We start from the raw sequence: 18,857 nt of genomic DNA on the forward strand, positions 1-18,857 counted from the left end.
GGATCCTGGATATTGAGGTTAGCTGTCATGTCTCCTTAGTCTCTTTTCATTCAGAATAGTTCCTCAGTCTTTGTCTTTAATGATGTTGACATTTTAAAAGAATAAACTGGCCAGTTATTTAGTAAAACATCTTTCAATGTGGACTTTTCTAATGTTTCTTCATGATTAAATTCAGATTATGACTCTATGGCAAAAATACCTTAGAAATGATATCATTAGGTACATGATGTCAGTTTCAAAGGCCTTTTAACCATGGCATAAAATCAGAAATCAGAAGAAATTGATTGAGCTGACCAAATAAACATTCATCATTTTATCTTGGCAAAATGCACCGTAATAGAAAATAAATGACCCAGGGGAAATGACAGCAGGGGATGCTTGTAGGCATCTGAATTGACGCTCTAAACCCTTACATTTTTTGTAAACTGGAAGTTAGGTCTATAGGCTTGCAAGATTCAGATTAAAAATATTTGGCTAGACTGGATCACAAGTGTAATTGCACATTTTATAACTGCATCACACCGAGTGATTCATGATATCTCATTATTCCTTATTATTAAAAATATATTTGTCAATTTGATAAGCAATTCCCAGGTATTATCAATTTTTATATTTTTGTCATTGTTTTAATTTGTATTTCTTTGGTTAAATATTTGCCTTTTGAAGATGATGTGAACAGGCAAGAAATACATAGAAAATAAAGTGAGAAGTTGGAAAGATTTTCATGGCTGGAGCAGGAAGAAAGCAGAGGACAGATGAGACCATTGTGATGGCCTTTGCTTTCTTGTTTCAGTCTGTCCTGGTCCCAAGCCCTAATTTATTTGGTCTGTTTGAGACAATGGCAGTCACACTGAAATTCAGATCATCTTGCCAGTAGCATTTCATTTCCTCAGGTTGCTGCAGTGTGTGCAGTGGTTGAGGAGCTGAGCCCTCCCAGGGAGTCCGCTGTGAGATGCTGCCGGAAGCTGTGGGATGGCAGCCTGTGGTCCTGCGGCTCCTGGCTGGTGCTTGCCAATGGATGAACCCTCTCTTTAAGCCCAGAAACGCTGGTCCTGCTAGACACTGTAAAAACGAGCATCTCCTTTTTCTTTGATGATTATTACCTAGTATCCTTAAGAGTAAACTCAGCACAGCATCATCCATTTAAAATTTTGATGGTATTTTAATTAATGACATTTATTTTATAGTGTGTAAGTGTAAAATTTGATTTAGTATTTATTTTCAGAGTCATGGTCAACTTACGCTGTCACTTTTTTTCTTCAATCCAGAGAATGTCTTTCTATCCTGCATGAAATTCAGAAGAACAAACTTCAGCAGGAATTCTTCTATGAGTTTGAAGGGGGTGTCAAGCTTGGCACTGGGGCCTTTAATTTGGTAAGGAAATCACTGTATAGAAACCAGAACTTTTGTAGAAGAACCTAAGGTTTTCTGTGCCTTCTCCACTGCATTTGAACCTCATCCTGAACCTTTCCCTGGGTTGGTTCACAAACAGCTAAAATGGGATCAGTTTTCTGGCATTGTGACCCAGTGTGTTATAAAGTTCCACACATGCTCAGAGTAGCTTTGGATTGTAAAATGTAAGGGAAGCGTGTGGTACTCTGAATAGACTAGTAAGGTTTTTGGTAACAAGGAACAGTGGAATCCATTTCCATTTCCACAGCAGAAATATTGTTGCAATGACAATGACGGCTCTGGAATTGAAAATGTGTGAGGGACCAGTATAACTTGAGGAATGATTTTTGATGATCCCTGAGGAGATGGAAGTCTGAGTAGTAATCTGTCAAATTCCAATATGTGATTAAGAGATTTTTAAATTTTATTGATGGTTCACTGGAATTAGTGAGAAAATAAAGTGATCAAGAGAAGTATACACATGAGTGTATGTGCCACTATGGCCACTTTGCTTATAGCCTGTGGGGTGATAAATGGGAAAGAGGCTGACTGGTACCCACAGAATGGACCATCTTATCCAATTGGTTGTTAAAATCCTCTTCTGCTAAGGTCATCCTTTGGTGTGTATCCACATGGGACACAAATATCTTTACATTTTCTGCCCATTCAGAAAGATCTGTCCACGTACTTCTTCCCCAGACCTCTTTGTCACCAATTTTCGAATCATGATCCTTCCAAGCCCCTGCCCATGCAACCAAACCATTGTCTACATCCCCTGAATCAGCATATAATTGCACATCTGGCTATTTCTCCTTTCAAGCATAGTGCATAACCAGGTGCACTGCCCAGGGTTCTGCCCACTGGAAGGATATTCCCTCACCACTGTCCTTCAGGACTATCCCAGAGAGAAGTAGTAGTGCTGCAGCTGTCCACTTCTGGGTGGTGTCTACACATCACACAGACTATGACTGGCTTTTGCTTCTGGGAAAGGAAACTAAGAAACCTTGCCTGGACGTGGGCTTTGAGGGGTTACTTTCTTGTCACTTCATCACACCACATCAAAGGTCCCAGTATTCTATAGAGAACCTTGGAAAGACCAGGCTTAAAAAAAACTTTTTAAAGGTTCCTTGTCTTAGCTAAATGAAATTAATTCATAAATGATTGTTACAATATGTGGTCACAGAAATATCTGGTGGTTAAAACTTGTTCCCAATTTCTCATGTTATTGAAGCATTAAAACTGTAAGTTGTTAGTTTAGATTTGTTTGCAGTTAGAAACACTAACACATAAGTACACTGTATATTTTTTTCTTACAGATGCTGTCCCTTTTACCAGCAAGGATTATCAGACTACTAGAATTTATTGGATTTTCTGGAAATAGGGTACAAATTTAATTTTATCTTAATTTTGACAGGGAAGATAAGACATTATTTATTGAATATGAGGGCAATGCAACATGTCTGCATAACTACCTTGATAATTATTGGCAATTTGTTTGTAGGACAGAAAATAAGCCTTTGATTCTTGATCATGTTTTTCAGGACTTAGACATAGTTTTTCTGATGAAAGTTAAAAATGTTCACCCTTGTTATCCAAATTCTTGGATGAAAAATTATGTGTTGCTAATATTGCTTCTTGCTAGATCTTATTACTCTCACGTGGTTTCCTATGCTTTCTTAATAGTTGACCAAAGATGGGAGGGGTGGGGGAAGAGAGGGTTGAAAAACTACCTGTTGGGTATGATGTTCACTCTTGCGGTGATAGGGACACTAAACAGACTTCACCACAGCATAATATATGAAATCTGTACTTGTAACCCCCCTAATATATAAAAATGTTTAAAAAGTTTCTGAATATGGTTTTCCAGTCATGTTCTCTTTCTAAAATGCATTTAATTCCCATAGGAGTTGGGCCTCCTGCAGTTACGTGAAGGTGCTTCAGGAAGGAGCATGAGGTCTGCACTGTGCTGCTTAACCATCTTAGCTTTTCATACTTACATCTCCCTAATACTTGGTAAGATCTGGATTAGATTGTTTCATTGAACATTGATTATCTTGGCCAGACATGGTGGGTTACACCTGTAATCCCAGCTACTTGGGAGGCTGAGGTGGGAGGATCAGTTGAACCCAGGAGTTTGAAGCTGCAGTGAGCTATGATCGCGTCACTGCACTGGATCCAGCCTGAGCAACAGAGCGAGATCCTGTCTCTAAATTAAAAAAACAAAACAAGACAAAACAAAAAGTTGATTATTTTTAATCTGAGTAAGTAAAAATTTAGAAAGATCAGCAAGAGCTAGTAGTTCATATCTGTTTACTTTTTTTTTGAATAAAGGTAGAAAATAGTGTCCTTTGTCATAGTGACATTTAGCAGAGGGAGTAGGGTAGTTTCTTTCATTAAATAATTTTCATCTGTTCTCAGCTAAAATTTCTATATTAAGGTGATCTATTTTATCATATATGAGATTTTTTTTCTTTGCAGAAAATGAAATTTTGGGCTAAATAAGTTAATATTGCTATTAAAACCAGAAATTCCAATTAGGAATCTGAGACAGCCACCTGCATTCTTAAGAATTAGTGTGTCCTAGAGCTTCCTTAAACTAAAGTTATAGGTGAGACTGGTCTTTATTTTATTCCCCAGATATAAAAATGATGAAATAATAGTTTTCATCTTTTCCATGAATAGGTCTTTACTATATGTTAATGAAATTTGGAGAGCTGGTTATAAATATCCCCATGTCTTATGAAGACTGAGTCTTTTCCTGTTAAATTTCTAGGTACAGGAGAAGTGAATGTTGCGGAAGCAGAGCGTCTCCTGGCACCCTTCCTCCAGCAGTTTCCAAATGTACGCTCAGTATTTCAAAGTGTATGTTTCAACCATAATTAATCAGCCAGTGTTGACTGTTGAACAGTGTGTTTTCTTCCTTGCTCTGCAGGGATCACTCGTGTTGTTTTATCATGCCCGAATAGAGTTGCTGAAAGGGAATCTTGAAGAGGTAATTTATTAGGTGGGAATTATTTGGGGGAGTTGTCTGTATGGCGACTCCTACATGAGTCGCTGCGACCTACTCATTCAACAAAAGTAAACTTGGCTATATGGACTAGACAAAAATAAAGAAAAAAATATATAAGTAAAAAGCCAAAACTTTTAACTTGTATATACATTCTATTATATAAAATCTATGCAGTGGATTACTGAATATAGTCTACATTTATACATAGAGTACATTAAGCACTTTAGGATAATATATACCAAATAACAAGCTCAGGGATTTTCAAGAAACTGTGACTGTTACCAATTTCTGCATTACACACTGACTTTGGAATCTAGCCCCTGTGTGACATGCAGGTCTACTACATGTGGGCTCCGTATCAAAGGACCCCTCAAAAAACGAATTCCCTCAAAAACGAAGCGTCGAGGTCAGAAGTAGAAAAGTAAGGAGCCATTTATGTATATACATTCACAAACCATTTTTTCCACACAAATGGGATCAAAATGTATTTTTCTGTGATTTTTTTTTCTCTGTTTACAATATGTCTTGGATCTCTTTCCAGATCAGTATGCCTAAATGTCTCCTATTCTTTTTGATGGCTGGGTTTCATTTCATGGGATGGATATACTATACCTATTAAAGTGGTTCATAGACATTTAGCCACTACAAACTGTTGTGAACATCATTGTATGTATATTTCTGTAAACAGGTACATTTACAGAAGACAGATTATGATTAGTAGAATTCCTGGGCCAAAAGGTGGTTGCATTTTTATAAATCCAGCCAAATTGTCCTCCTCACTTAAGATTGTTCCAGTGTAAACTCCAGTAAACATATAAAAATATTTTTTTCCAATGCTCTTTGCTGGCTCAGGACATTACGTGATGGCTAAAAATGAGAATCTAATTTTTAAGTTTATATTGCCTAGTTTACAAATTTCTCCACATGTATATCTGTCATTTATATATTTTTTTCGGATTTGCCTATTTACATCTTTGCCTGTTTCCTGTTGAGTTTTCTTTTTCTTACAGAATTTTATTAAATTGATGAATGATAAAAGAGTTAACCTTTTGCCAATTACGTAGATAGTGACATCTTCTTCCTGTCTGTTGCCTGTAACTCTGCCTACAGTGTTTTGTCCTATGGAAGTTCTAACTTTATTGTCAGTCTTTTCTTAAATGATTTCTGCATTTGATATCTTCCTTGGAATGGAATCTCCCCACTCCCACATTACAAAGTGTCAAGGCCCTCTCACAAAATTAAAGAAAGAGGCAGAACTTAACTGTATCATTGCCTGTAAGGAAAAGAACATATCATCATATTGAGAGGTTTAATGAGTGATAATTTTGTCCTTTTTGTACTAAGTGTTTTATGTATTTTTCCATTAGGTTATTATCTCCTTGTCTAATATCTGGACGATCAACTTCATGTACTTGATTTACAGGCACAAGAAGTATTTCGAAAATGCGTTTCAGTTCAAGAAGAATGGAAACAGTTTCACCATCTCTGCTACTGGGAGCTAATGTGGATTAATGTTTTCCAACAAAACTGGATGCAGGCATATTACTATTCAGATCTGCTTTGCAAAGAGAGTAAATGGTCCAAGGTAAAGTGCAATACTTTCATTAATGTCATCTGTTTGCTAATACATGGCCAGGATGATTTTCATTTAGGACTGTTTGCTCAGTAGTATGATACCACAGTGTTTTCTCAACTTAGAGATCCACAAAAGGAGGAAATGTGCCTTAAGTACCCACTATTTATAGGTACTGTCCTCAGCATCGCATGCTTTAAAAGCCATCTACTGTTCTTTTCAGGGCCAAATGCGATGGCCCATGCCTGTAATCCCAGCCCTTTGGGAGGCTAAGGCAGGAAGATGGCTTGAGGCCAGGAGTTTGATACTAGCCAGGGCAACATGGTGTGATTTTATCTCTGCAAAAAATAAAAACATTAGCCAGGCATGGTGGTACATGTCTATAGTCCCTTCTACGTGGGAGGCTGAGGCAGGAGGATAGCTTGAGTCCAAGAGTTCGAGGCTACAGTGAGCTATGATCACACTGGGCCATAGTTTGCCAAAACTGCTCTAACCCGGAAGACATGGTCTGCATCTCCCACACACAAGGGAGAAATTCTGCTTATGCTTCACATTATTCCATCCTAAGTACTTCTCCCAGCACCAAGAACAAACAGCCCACTGCACTCCAGCCTGGTGACAGAGTGAGACCCTGTCTCAAACAACAACAAAGAGTTATTTTAAACATGAGGTTTTATCTCTGAAAATGAGTTGTACTTATAAAGTTATGAAATCTTAATCATGTTGATAATTTTGTGTAGACTTTCCAGTCCCCTGATGCCCAGGCTTTTCATGATAATGAAAATTAATTCTGATCCACTTATGAGAAGTTGGAGGGCAATGAGATAATTTTTTCTTGTTCATTCTGTCCACTTTCTCGCCTATGAATGCTGTAGTTGTATAATAGGAAAATGGTTTAAATTATTGGTAATTGAAAAGAGTTGTTCTCATTTTGAACAGGGAATATAAGATTTCATTTCCTCTGATTTCTTTAATGCCTCTAATTTTATATCTGGAAGACTTGTTGGTCATTCCTGATTTGAAAGGTAGAAATGTCATTTACCTAGGGATGTTCTGTAATAAGCTCCTTCTTTTTGTCAAGGCAACTTATGTGTTCTTGAAAGCGGCAATTTTGAGTATGCTTCCAGAGGAGGATGTAGTAGCAACTAATGAGAATGTGGTAACTTTATTCAGGTATGTGATACACTATTCCTATAACAAAGGCCCTGAGGGTATAAAGGGGCAAAATCTCATCTCTACTGAAAATACAAAAAATTAGCTGGGCATGGTGGCATGTGCTTGTAGTCCCAGCTACTTGGGAAGCTTAGGTGGGAGGATTGCTTAAGCCTGGGACGTGGAGGTTGCAAGTGAGCTGAAATAACGCCATTGCACTGCAGCCTGGGTGACAGACAGAGTGAGACTCTGTCTCCAAAAAAAAAAAAAAAAAACTATGTATATTAACTGTAGCATCAACATCAACATTAGTAAAAGCCATGGCATGATAAATGTCACTTTTTACTGTAAAGTTCATTTCCTTATTTTACGGAAACAACAATTAATGGAAGGGAGTATTAAGATACATTAAAATCTTTTAAATCTCCTTCTCTTTCTTCCACTGCAGATTAAGTTTTCTCCATATCAAAACAATTTATGTGAAAGATGTGATCATTTTTATTTTCAGGAGAAAGTTTTGAGGTCTTGCTCTGTCATAGCTTCTAGGTTGTTGGGATAATGAGAGTTCTAACAATGAATGGTCTCTTCATAAAGATGCTGTTACCTTTAAACTACAAGGGTTCCTGTCTGAGACATGCTTCTGACCCCTTCCTCTGACCCCCACCTCACATTTCCACTGCCTTTTCCACTGACAGTAATGAACAAAAATGATGAGACACTCTAGTTTAAAATCCATAGCTCCATATTTTGCCCGGAATTAACCTAACATAAGCTTGACTCATATTGGAGGCATATTATTTCATGTTATTTTTTCTTTCAGTGATGTAATTGAGTATTGCCTTGAATTCTTTCTCAGCAACTTGTTTGATGCATCCATAAAATTATGCATAAGAAAGTGCTCCCAGGAACATGTAGTCTCCCCATCCTACTGTCATTTTTACCTGCTTATGAATTTCATAATTGGAATTTTGTAGAATTTTAAAAGGAAGTTTCTAAACATGGTACATATCCTAAGCTGATTATTTCCCAAACAACCTGTGCTTGGGAAACATTTTCTTAAATTATACGTTAATTGTTGGCTATCTTTTGAGCCATATTATTTTATAGATCTGTGTAATACTTGTAAATAGGAATAGGCCATATACCAGTGTACCCTCTTCTCTCTCCCTGAGTATCCACAACATAAGTAAATACTTTGGACTCTTTCCTGCTTACTCGTAGAAATCGCCAGTTGTATACCTAGATTTCCTGGACTGTGTTTGATAGATTTAAGACATTAGCTAAGTTGACTGGAAAGAAATATGTGTCAATCAGTGGTTCTTAATCTGGAGTGTGCCTCAGAATCACCTGGAGGGCTTATCAAAATCTAGATTGCTCGGCCCCAGCCCTGGAGTTGCTGATTCAGTAAGTCTAGAGTAGGGCCTGAAAATTGGCATTTCAAATAGGTTCCCAGGTGATGCTGCTGCTGCTGCTGGTGGTCTGTGAAGTTCACTGTGAAAACCACAGGTACAAATAATGTATGTGTTGCCATGACCTTTCTCTGGGGCTGGGCTGGGGCTCTTCACAGACAGGTGGACAGCTTGAAGCAGAGAATTGCCGGGAAATCTATCCCTACTGAGAAGTTTGCTGTGAGGAAGGCTCGGCGTTACTCCGCCTCATTACCTGCACCTGTGAAGCTCATCTTACCTGCCCTGGTATCTGCTTTTATTTTCTTTTCATGTACTAGAAATAAATTACCTACTCACGGCAGCAGGGAGCGTATCTAAATTTGGTTATGAAGTTTAGCTCGTTTAAAAACCATTGTAAGTTTTGTTGTAAGTTGAACATTTCTAAATAAATAATTAATAAATAAAAACTGTAGCTAATGGTTTTTGACTAGTTAGTATGCTCCAGGCATTACGATAAAGGCTACTAAAAACATATCATTTTATTCTTATAACTTTTTGAGTATAGTTAACTCTTAGCCCCATTTTTTAGATGAAGAAATTTAGACAGAAAGAAGTTGATTCCATTGAAGTTGAGTTGAATTCTAATGCAAACCACATTATGTAATTTTACCTTTTCTAATAGCCACATTAAAAAAGTAAGAGGAAATAGAAATGAATTTCAAGAATATATTTTAACCCAGTATATGCAAAATTTTGTCATTTCAACATGTAATTAATAGAAGCTTGTCCATGAGATATATACATTCTTTCATATTGAACCAAGTCTTAGAAATTTAGTGTGTCTTTTACACTTAGAGGACATCTTAGTTTGGTCTAGCTGTATTTCCAGTGCTCAAGAGCCATAACTGGCTGCTGGCTGTTGTATTCTAGCTCCAGCTCACATTCTTAAACTTTATGCCATTTAGGCAAGGCTTCTGTGAAAAACACAATTTCAACTTAAATTTTCTTAATGAAGTGTTCTTCAAAAAATACTGAATATATCAAGTTACTATGACTCTTCTGGTGCTTTAGTTTTTATATAGATAGTCAGCACAGGAAAGCTGTTCAGTGTAACCGATGTCTGCAGTCCTCCACTCTGGGGTTTCCTGAGTTTTTTTTTTTTTTTAAATTCAGAGTTTATTTCATCATTCCCTCTTTGACAGTTATTTAGATTTTTCCAGTTTTTACAATTACACACTACAATGAATATCCTCTTTTGTACATGTGCATATAATTCTCTGTGAAAGATTTTTTAAAAATGGAATTCCTGGTTCAAGGGAATATATATATTTAATATTTTGGTAGATAATGTTAAATTCCCCTCAAAAAAAGCTCTACCAATTTAAATAAGTACTGACAGTATTTTACCATTTTAATTTGCATTTCCTTGTGGATGTGGTGGAGTATCTTTTCATGTGTTTCTTCATTTTTATTTTTTCTTTTGTAAATTGTTGTTCATATTCTTTCCTAATTTTTCACTGGGTTGTTGATTGTTTTCTTAGTGACTTATGGGAGCCCTTTATACATTCTATGAGAAAGAACAATGCAGCCCCTCCCTGACAGGGGTCAGACAGGAGTTAGCTTGCACCTAGCACCTAGGTCCAGGTGTTTCCTACCTAACACAAACTCAGAGAACTTCAGCATCAGACAGGCCCATTCTGTGACTGTGATGGAGCAAGACAAAAGTATGACCACTCTGTAATCGTGTCTGAGCACAAATAAAAACAAGAACACTGTATAAATCACACAAATAACCAAACATCTCCCTCTCCCAGCTCACATGAGAGCCTTCTGTTGCTTAACCAGTTAGAGCCTTAGCTCCATGCCTGATTCATTTTTATTAAGTGATTTGCACTGGGAAGGTTTTTCTGTCTCACAGAACTCTACTGAAAATTTTCTAGACTATCATCTTTCTTTGCCTTAGTACTTAGATACCAGTGTATACGTAAGTGTATCCTGCTTTGACTGTTAAGAACCATAGGGAAGGTTAACTCCCTGTGCTTCTTTCTCCAGATCTATGGAAGTAGAATGTATAGGAAATTGGCTTGAAATGTTAGTACTGGGATTTTTTTTTTTTTGTACCTAGAAATTTTACCAAAAGCCTGTTTTTCATAAAGTCTCAGATATGAGCTTGCCTCCTTCTGATAAAAAGATTTTATCAATAAAAGGAATTTTTAAAAGATCATCATCAATTTAAAAAAGATTCTGTTATTGAATTGAACTCTTACTCTATTAGCAGCAATAAATTGTTACATGTAAAATTGAAGGTAGAGTGTCATGATCTTAGTTTTCAGTGCCATAAGATAAAGATACCTTTGCTGCCATTCTACTTGAGTGTGTCGTCCTCATTTCCACTACCTCCTGCTAAGAGGCTTTTCAAGCTATATTTTTATCATATCTTAAAATTTATTTCCAAGAAGATACTAATTACCCTGCTTACTTCATACCCTTCAAAATACGAACTGCACTATCAGGAACATTAGAAAAATATTTTCAAGCAAAAGCACATTTGCTTTTGATCCAAAAAAATTCTCATCTGGTAGCCCATTAAATATAATCTGTAATGAGAAATCATTAGTTTACATTTTAGGAGCTGTCATTCAGCCATATGGCTTTTAAATGAATACGTTTTCTGCATATTGGATTGCATTACTGGACCGTCACATGTTTCTAATTGTATGAAGGATCCTAAGCCCAGTAAAATATTCCAGTGTTTATATCCAGTGATATTCTTGGAAACATTTTATGTAAACAACTGGCAGACATTTAAAAATATTTTTCTTTACTTAAAAGTAACAACAAAAGTTTACATTAAACAGAATTATTATTCATAGTATCGGTTTAAAATATTTATTTCTGTATCTGTATTCTATTACCTTCCAAAAGAATTAAATGCTTGTAGATATTTAATAAATATTTGTTATATGAATGAGTTTACATTTTTGGTAAAAATATATATACTGAATTGCTTCACAGTATAAAAGGCAAAAGCAAAGGAAAATGATCTGTAAATATTGTCTTGAGGTTCCTAGAAACCAAGGCAAAACACATGAACATTGTTTGGGGATCATAAAGGACATTGAATAACCTCATATAACTGCAAATGGTTTTCATTTTTCCTCATTAGGAAATGATGTATGTCTGGAATGGTTTTTCAATAGTAAGCAAAAGAAAAGACCTTTCTGAAAATCTGTTGGTAACTGTTGAAAAAGCTGAGGCCGCTTTACAAAGTCAAAGTAAGTATACACAGTAAGCACTGAGGAGCCTTTGTCTCTGCTCCATGACTGCTCTCCTGTCTTTTCCCTGTGCACATCTGCCTACATTAATTTGTGTACATCACAAGGACAAAGAGCTTGAGCTGCAGGGGTCTGGGTGATTGCAGTCAAATGCAGGGAGGAATGATACACACTACAACTGCATGAACCTTGGAAACAGCTTGCTAAGGGAAAAAGGCCAGGCCAGCCATAAAAGACGACATATTATATGATTCCCTTTACACGATACTCAGAATAGGGAAATCTATAAAGACAGACAGCAGATGAGTGGTTGCCTAGGGATGGAGTATGGAAGTTAGGAGTTATGATAGCTTTTTGGGGAGGGAGGTGATGACAATGTTCTACAGTTGACTGTGGTGATGGCTGTACAACTCTGTGAATATGCTAAAAACCATTGAATGGTGTACTCTCAATGGGTGAATTGTATGGCATGTGAACTATATCTTAAAACTATGACAAAAAAGATGAAGGGAGGAAGCCCAGCATTGGAATTTTAGAGCAGCACAAGGAAACGTGCACTTCCCTCTGGGTTGAGTTTGCTGTGACTCTTTCTATGCCTCCTTATTGCTGTCTAACCATTAGTGTGTTTCTGCAGACACAGGGAATAGTTTTCAAGGTGAAATGTTATCACAATTTATTCTACCCATTTCATTTGGTTGTGCTAGAGGCCACATTTCAGTTTACCGGAAGCAGCTGATGTGGTAAAAGGAGTATCAGAATCAGGCAGTCTGGGCTTATAGTCCCAGCTCTGCCATCAGACTCTGGGTAACACCTCTGTTTTCTCGTGAAGTGGGAGGAGTGTTGGACCAGATGCTATCCAAAGTTGTTTCCTTGCCCTGACATATTTTGATTCTGTATTTTTAAGAGGGGTAAACCATGCCATAAGTGATAGCCTTTGTTGTATTTCTTTTCAATGCCAAGTCACTTAGGTATTACCCCAAGAGAAATGGTCTTTTGTAATATTCTAACCACATAAGTAAAATGAAAACTTCTGTGATGATAAACATGGTAAAGGGCATAGAAATTCAGGAATGGTGGGGAAACATTTTAACAGTTAACTCATTTTTCTTAACTGGAAAAAGATGGGCACTCCAGGAGCCCAGCCTACTGTCTATTTGAGCAAGCTCTTCACCACCCCCAGCCCCCCATTGGTTGGGGGCAAAATTCAAGGGGAAATATATTTTATCAGACTATGCTAGTAAAATGCAGTGGAAATTTAGAAAACCAAGTCACTCTCCTCCACCCATTCCTTTTTCTCTTAATGACATGCTGAGATGATAGGCTTTAGAGATATTTAAGCAGGGCAGGGGGATGCTGAGACAGACAGACAGACAGACATGCCATACTTACCTACAGTTTTGGCTTTGTGTGTCCTCTCTCTGGGTGAAATAATTAGTTTATTTTCTGAAGATCACCTTTGCCAGATATTTCATGTGAAACTTATGATGACCTCTTCTAGGACTTCTTTTATGCAAGATTATCTCCTGTTCTCCTTCCCACCTTGAACTGTTAGGACAGTTTAGTAATTAAGCTCCTATCCTTCAGAGCAGGGAAGAAAAAGTCCATAATTGGGAAATGGAGAGAAGTTAGGAAATGGGGAGAAGTTGTAAACCTGAGGTTACATCATCTTCCACCCCATCCCCCACCCCCATTATTGGAAACTGGATGTGTATTGGCTTCTCCTAGCTTTTCAAGTGTGTCTAAAGTAAAAGATGGTAGAGGATACAACTGATCTACTCTGCAATACTCTGGCCATAGTTATTAAATGCTGGCCATTGATACAAAAGATAGAACTTTGAAGACAGAACAGAATTTGGTGACATCCCTGGAGTCAGCATTTGGTATTAATTCCAATAGTGTTTCATTTGAAATCTAACTAAATTCAACATGTAACCAGAAGTTCCACTTTGACTAATTTGCTTAATGAAATTATATAGCAAACATTATGAGAGTTATGTAAAAGGGAAAGTGATACTGACTTTATAAGTTTTTACTTTCTAAATCTATTTTCAGATTTTTCTCTTGGGGCCATTTCAGCTAGCTTCTAAAAATTTCAGCATAGATACTTTTTGTAGTTTGGGCTTCAAACTTCCCTGTTTCTCAGCCTATCCACCATAAAAGTTCAGCAGATCTTTTGTCGTAAAATTGTACTCTAGTAGCTTTATCATGTAATTTTCTTTGAATGTTAAATGGAAACATATTACATGTGTGTTGTGTGTCGAAATGTTCATCTATGAACACATTCATGAGGTTGAAAATCATGACAAAGCATTTATACTTCAAGGGAAAATAATCATCTGCTAGATAATGGTCTGTAGTCGGAGGAAATAATGATTTTGCCATCTAAGGTTTTTGGAGGAATATAGTATTTTTGAACCCACTTGCCATATGCCTAACTCAAGTTCGTCATAGAAGTTACATGCGGCTTTACTAGTATTTTAACTTTCCGTGATGTTACGTCTGTTCCTCAACAAAATCATCATTCACAGAGCACCAGAATGTTGTCATAACACAAACTGTCGATACAATGCTACAGGAAACTCAGTAGAATGCATAAAAATGATACTACAAGCTAGCATCCAATATGGACCCTTTGGTTTTGGTTCTAGGTCCTAAAAGATATTACTTCTTGAATGTCTGTTTTAACATCCGTGATTAAAAGCAATGGATAGAATTTTATTTTGGTAGAAAAATGATTCTAAATAAATAATAGAAAAGGTAATGTGTTATTGATACCTGTGGTTTTCTGGGTGAATGACCTATCAGAGCTTGAAAGTTAGAGGTGAATATTCAGTTTTCAGCACCTAGGAGTAACCCCTTTCTGGTTGGTTAAGTAGCATCGTTAATCTCCATAGTCAGGTGGTTTACCATCTTAACTGCCAGCATGTGTTAATGATGATTTCTGAGGTTTGTGCTGAAAGCAGGAGGATTTCAATAGGAGGGACTCCCAGGGCCTCGTATGTTCCCTTTACTGCCGTCCTCTCTACTGTCACAGCCTGAAATGTGTGAATTGTCATTCTGTCTTGGAATAACGTTGTACTTGCCTGTAACTTGCAAAAAAAATTTCAAAAGTGTAAATGTGGAATGGCTACCTTTGTCAGATAGATGTCACACATAATATAGTTCCTTCTGTTTAACACACATTTGCCTTGGGCTGTAGAAGGCAGAGAGCATTTTCAAAAGGGAAAAAGTGGTGAAAAAATCCTTGACATTTTCCTCAAGCAGTTAGAAGTTTGTGGAGATTTTAGGTGCCTTTCATGTACTTCAGAACAGTTTTGTTAAATCTTATGGCATAGTTTCCCCCAAAAAGAACACAACCTGGGAGAATTGATAAGTTGTAAACATAATGATCTGGAGAGGGTATTCTACTTCCTGAATTTTTAATGGGGATAAGGCCATCTGCTTCTCCATATGGAAGTGTTATCCTCTCCTGTATTGAAGCCAACACAGAAGCCAAACAACAGGAGGAGGCAGCCTTCTTGTTCCTCATGGCTTTACCTTTTATAGAATTAATAAAGCTCTTTATTTAGAGCTCAGATTTTCGGTTGTTGTATCTAAGGTCACAAAGCTCAGAGCGTGACCACCTGAAGAATATTTTAAAGTGAATAGAGTGAACTCCTTAATAAAATGATGTTCTGATATAGTAAATTCAGCATTGTAGGAATGTATGTATATATCAGATGAGGTCTTGCTCTTTCACCCAGGCTGCAGTGCAGTGGCGCCATCATAGCTCACTGCAGCCTCCAACTGCTGGGCTCAAATGATCTTCCTGCCTCTATCTCTGAGTAGCTGGGACTACAGGCATGTGCCATCATGCCCAGTAATTAAAAAAATTTTTTTTATAGAGACGGGGTCTCATTGTATTGCCCAGGCTGGTCCTGAACTCCTGGGCTCAAGTGAGCTTCCCACCTTGACCTCCCAAAGCATTGGGATTACAGATGTGAGCCACTGTGCCCAGCTCTTTTCATTTAAAATAATTTCATTGTATTTTAGTTAGTGAGGCATAACAAATGCTAAAAAATTTTCCTTATTTGTAAATGATCCCTCTGAAACTTTGTTCTTTCTCTTAATTAAGATCTTAAGGCCGGGCACGGTGGCTCACGCCTGTAATCCCAGCACTTTGGGAGGCCGAGGTGGGCGGATCATGAGGTCAGGAGATCGAGACCATCCTGGCTAACACGGTGAAACCCCATCTCTACTAAAAATACAAAAAATTAGCCGGGCGTGGTGGTGGGCACCTGTAGTCCCACCTACTGGGGAGGCTGAGGCAGGAGAATGGTGTGAACCCGGGAGGCGGAGCTTGCAGTGAGCCGAGATTGCGCCACTGCACTCCAGCCTGGGTGACAGAGCGAGAGTCCGTCTCAAAAAGAAAAAAAAAAAAAAAAGATCTTAAAAAGTATTTTTCTTTGTGTGTTTTCTTTGTATGTTTTTTGTTTTAAGATTTTAACAGCTTCTCTGTGGATGATGAGTGCTTAGTGAAGTTACTTAAAGGATGTTGCCTCAAGAACTTACAGCGGCCCTTGCAAGCTGAACTATGTTACAATCATGTTGTGGAAAGGTAAGACCAAACAATAAAACCAACCCAAGTGCAAATTGTGGTTTCTGGGCAATTGCTGTGAGAAAGTGATGCAAAAATGCTTTTATCTCTTACTGCTAAACTCTTACTTGGTGTTACCAGAAAGAAAATCCAGTAGTGTGTTGTTGTTGTTCTTCCTCGTGAACAAAATTATGGTCTTATGGTCTAGGTGGAACATGACTTTATGTATTTCTACTTGGTGTTTAAAGATGACTTACAAAAACTGTATTTATAGCTCAACTAACAGGTGTCTAGCCAAACTCTGGCAGCATCATACTGAATCTCTGCTACTCATTATTTTTTTTATTTTTTACATATTTCTTTAGTTTTTCTTTTCTTTTCTTTTCTTTTTTTTTAAGAGATGGGAGACTTTCCTTGTTGTCCAGACTGGAGTGCAAGTAGTACAATCATGGCTCACTGCAGCCTGGAACTCCTGAGCTTAAGAGATACTCCCAGCTTAGCCTCTTGAGTAGCTAGGACTACAAGTGTGTACTACTATGCCTGGCTTCTGATACTAATTTAATTCATACATTTATTTGTCCATTCATTTATTCCATGGATATTTGAGCACCCACTATATGCCAGAGACTGTGCTGGATTCTAAGGATTCAGAGCTGAGTAAACAGACTTGCCATCACCGTGATAATAATTTGGCAGGAAAGAGAGGCATGTGATGAGCACTCTGTCTCTCTTTTGGCAAAGGGCAGTTCTTCTGTATATAATTGAGTTTTGTTCTGGTTTTATTCCCCCTCAGTAGCATTGATGATGATGTCCTGCTCCATTACTAACCATAGAGTTGAATCAGGGTTCTGATGCCTGGCCCTTTTCTCTGTATCACAAATGCAGTATTTACAGGGGCCAGATACGTAACCTTACTTAATAAGGCCGGCTGAGTGGTGGCAGGAATAGGATTGGTAGGCTCTATAGGTCAGGGTGTTTTCTCTGAAGGGTGTAGCCACACTCCTCAGCTCTATTTGATTATTGCTTTGCACAGTGTGGGCCCAATAGCAATAATCCCTACCATTTTTCATGAAAAGCCTGGAATCTGGATATTATGTAAAATCACCTGATTTTAAAATATTGGCTCAAATTTTTTGAAAATATTCTGCAAGCCAAAACAATCACAGCTATAGACTGCTGGTGGACATCCTGTGCTCTGTGTCATGTGCCCTTCCATCCGTGGGCACCTGATCCCCTTCTTCCTGACAGTATTGATGGGAATATAGGAGGACTTGTGCCCCTGTAAGAATAAAGAGAAAATATCTACTTCCCAAATGTACTGTCTTTAGTAATATTCTGTAATTAGTAAACATGTTAAAGAAATATCTATTGAATTCTATTTTATTAGTGTTTCTATAAGGATTAAAAGGATGATCAAAAGGATGACCTATTGTGCTGTTTTTTTGTATGTGAATCTCATAGTGAATTGTTTGCTCATGTGCTTTATAATTGTGGATTGTGAACTCACCTTCATTGGAGTTTTATCTTGAGATTCCTATGAGGCTATACTGAAGAAGAGTTGCTCTACAGTGATTTTGCATTTTATTTCCGTCAGGTACCCTAAAGGTTTTTTCTGCCCAGGGCCTCTTTCATGTTAATTTCATTGCTTACTTCTTGGATCATTTAGACAATGTAAATTTGAATTGCACATTTAATGTGGGCAGGCCTATTGGTTATTAATTTCCTAAGGAATTCTTTTTTCTTCTCATTGAAAGTGCTGGCCAAGGAGACAACTGTCTTTGTCTTCCGCCTTTGCCAGTGAGTGGGTTTGTTCTAACCTGCCTTTCTCTTAAGGAGTAGTCCTGTAAGGATCCCAGCTTTAAATAGAGGTCTCAGTTTCAGCTCCCTGCTTTCTGTGGGCCCAAGGCCTCATCTCTCCTTCATGGACATTAGGATACAAAGCCCTTGACTCAGATGGAGGTAGACCACAGGGCTCATTCAGCATCATCCCACATATGTAGAGTCTCACTTTTTCAATTCTAGCTGTTTTTGGCACTTGAGGGTTTTTTCTTATGTTCTGGTGAGCTAAGCTATGCATTTGAAATGGTGTTAGTTATATGTTTTTTCATTGCTTTTACATGTTTTATAACCAGAGAGTTCTCCTAATAGTGCGAAAACAGAAGTGTTGACCATTTCTTTATTGGCCTTTTAAAGTATTATAAGACTTTAAAATACAAAGGGAGTTGAACCTTAGTTTAAAAATAATACAACTTTCTTATTTCTAAATGGAGTCATTTTCTGAACATGTTTGTGTTCAGAAAGATGATCTTGCCATTTCTAGGGTTAATCTTTAAAGATCCGTATGTGCTGATTTACTTAAGAGACAGCGATCAACTGTCAGTGCTGGGTTTACATTAAGGAATAAAAGATTAATATAGGAAAAGAACATTATTTATTGCCATAGTTTAATGAGTTCCATAACTATACAATGGCCGCCTTTCTATGATAATAG

The 18,857-nt window shown here is 37.5% G+C and overlaps 1 protein-coding gene across 3 annotated transcripts in view; it reads left to right on the forward strand.

The window, feature by feature from the left end:
• The window catches only part of TTC39B (tetratricopeptide repeat domain 39B), a 141,267-nt gene that overhangs the window by 111,560 nt on the left and 10,850 nt on the right, over nucleotides 1–18,857 (forward strand). For all 3 annotated transcript variants that reach the window (XM_031014796.3, XM_063696365.1, XM_055350800.2), the window contains 10 exons: nucleotides 1,269–1,374; nucleotides 2,709–2,774; nucleotides 3,297–3,405; nucleotides 4,166–4,233; nucleotides 4,325–4,384; nucleotides 5,826–5,987; nucleotides 7,057–7,148; nucleotides 8,695–8,821; nucleotides 11,682–11,790; nucleotides 16,270–16,387. In XM_031014796.3, the coding sequence (XP_030870656.1) occupies nucleotides 1,269–1,374; nucleotides 2,709–2,774; nucleotides 3,297–3,405; nucleotides 4,166–4,233; nucleotides 4,325–4,384; nucleotides 5,826–5,987; nucleotides 7,057–7,148; nucleotides 8,695–8,821; nucleotides 11,682–11,790; nucleotides 16,270–16,387 (1,017 nt within the window). The remainder of the gene's footprint in view (nucleotides 1–1,268; nucleotides 1,375–2,708; nucleotides 2,775–3,296; nucleotides 3,406–4,165; nucleotides 4,234–4,324; nucleotides 4,385–5,825; nucleotides 5,988–7,056; nucleotides 7,149–8,694; nucleotides 8,822–11,681; nucleotides 11,791–16,269; nucleotides 16,388–18,857) is intronic.

The sequence above is a fragment of the Gorilla gorilla genome, chromosome 13, assembly GCF_029281585.2.
Source record: "Gorilla gorilla gorilla isolate KB3781 chromosome 13, NHGRI_mGorGor1-v2.1_pri, whole genome shotgun sequence".
Classification (NCBI taxonomy): Eukaryota; Metazoa; Chordata; class Mammalia; order Primates; family Hominidae; genus Gorilla; species Gorilla gorilla.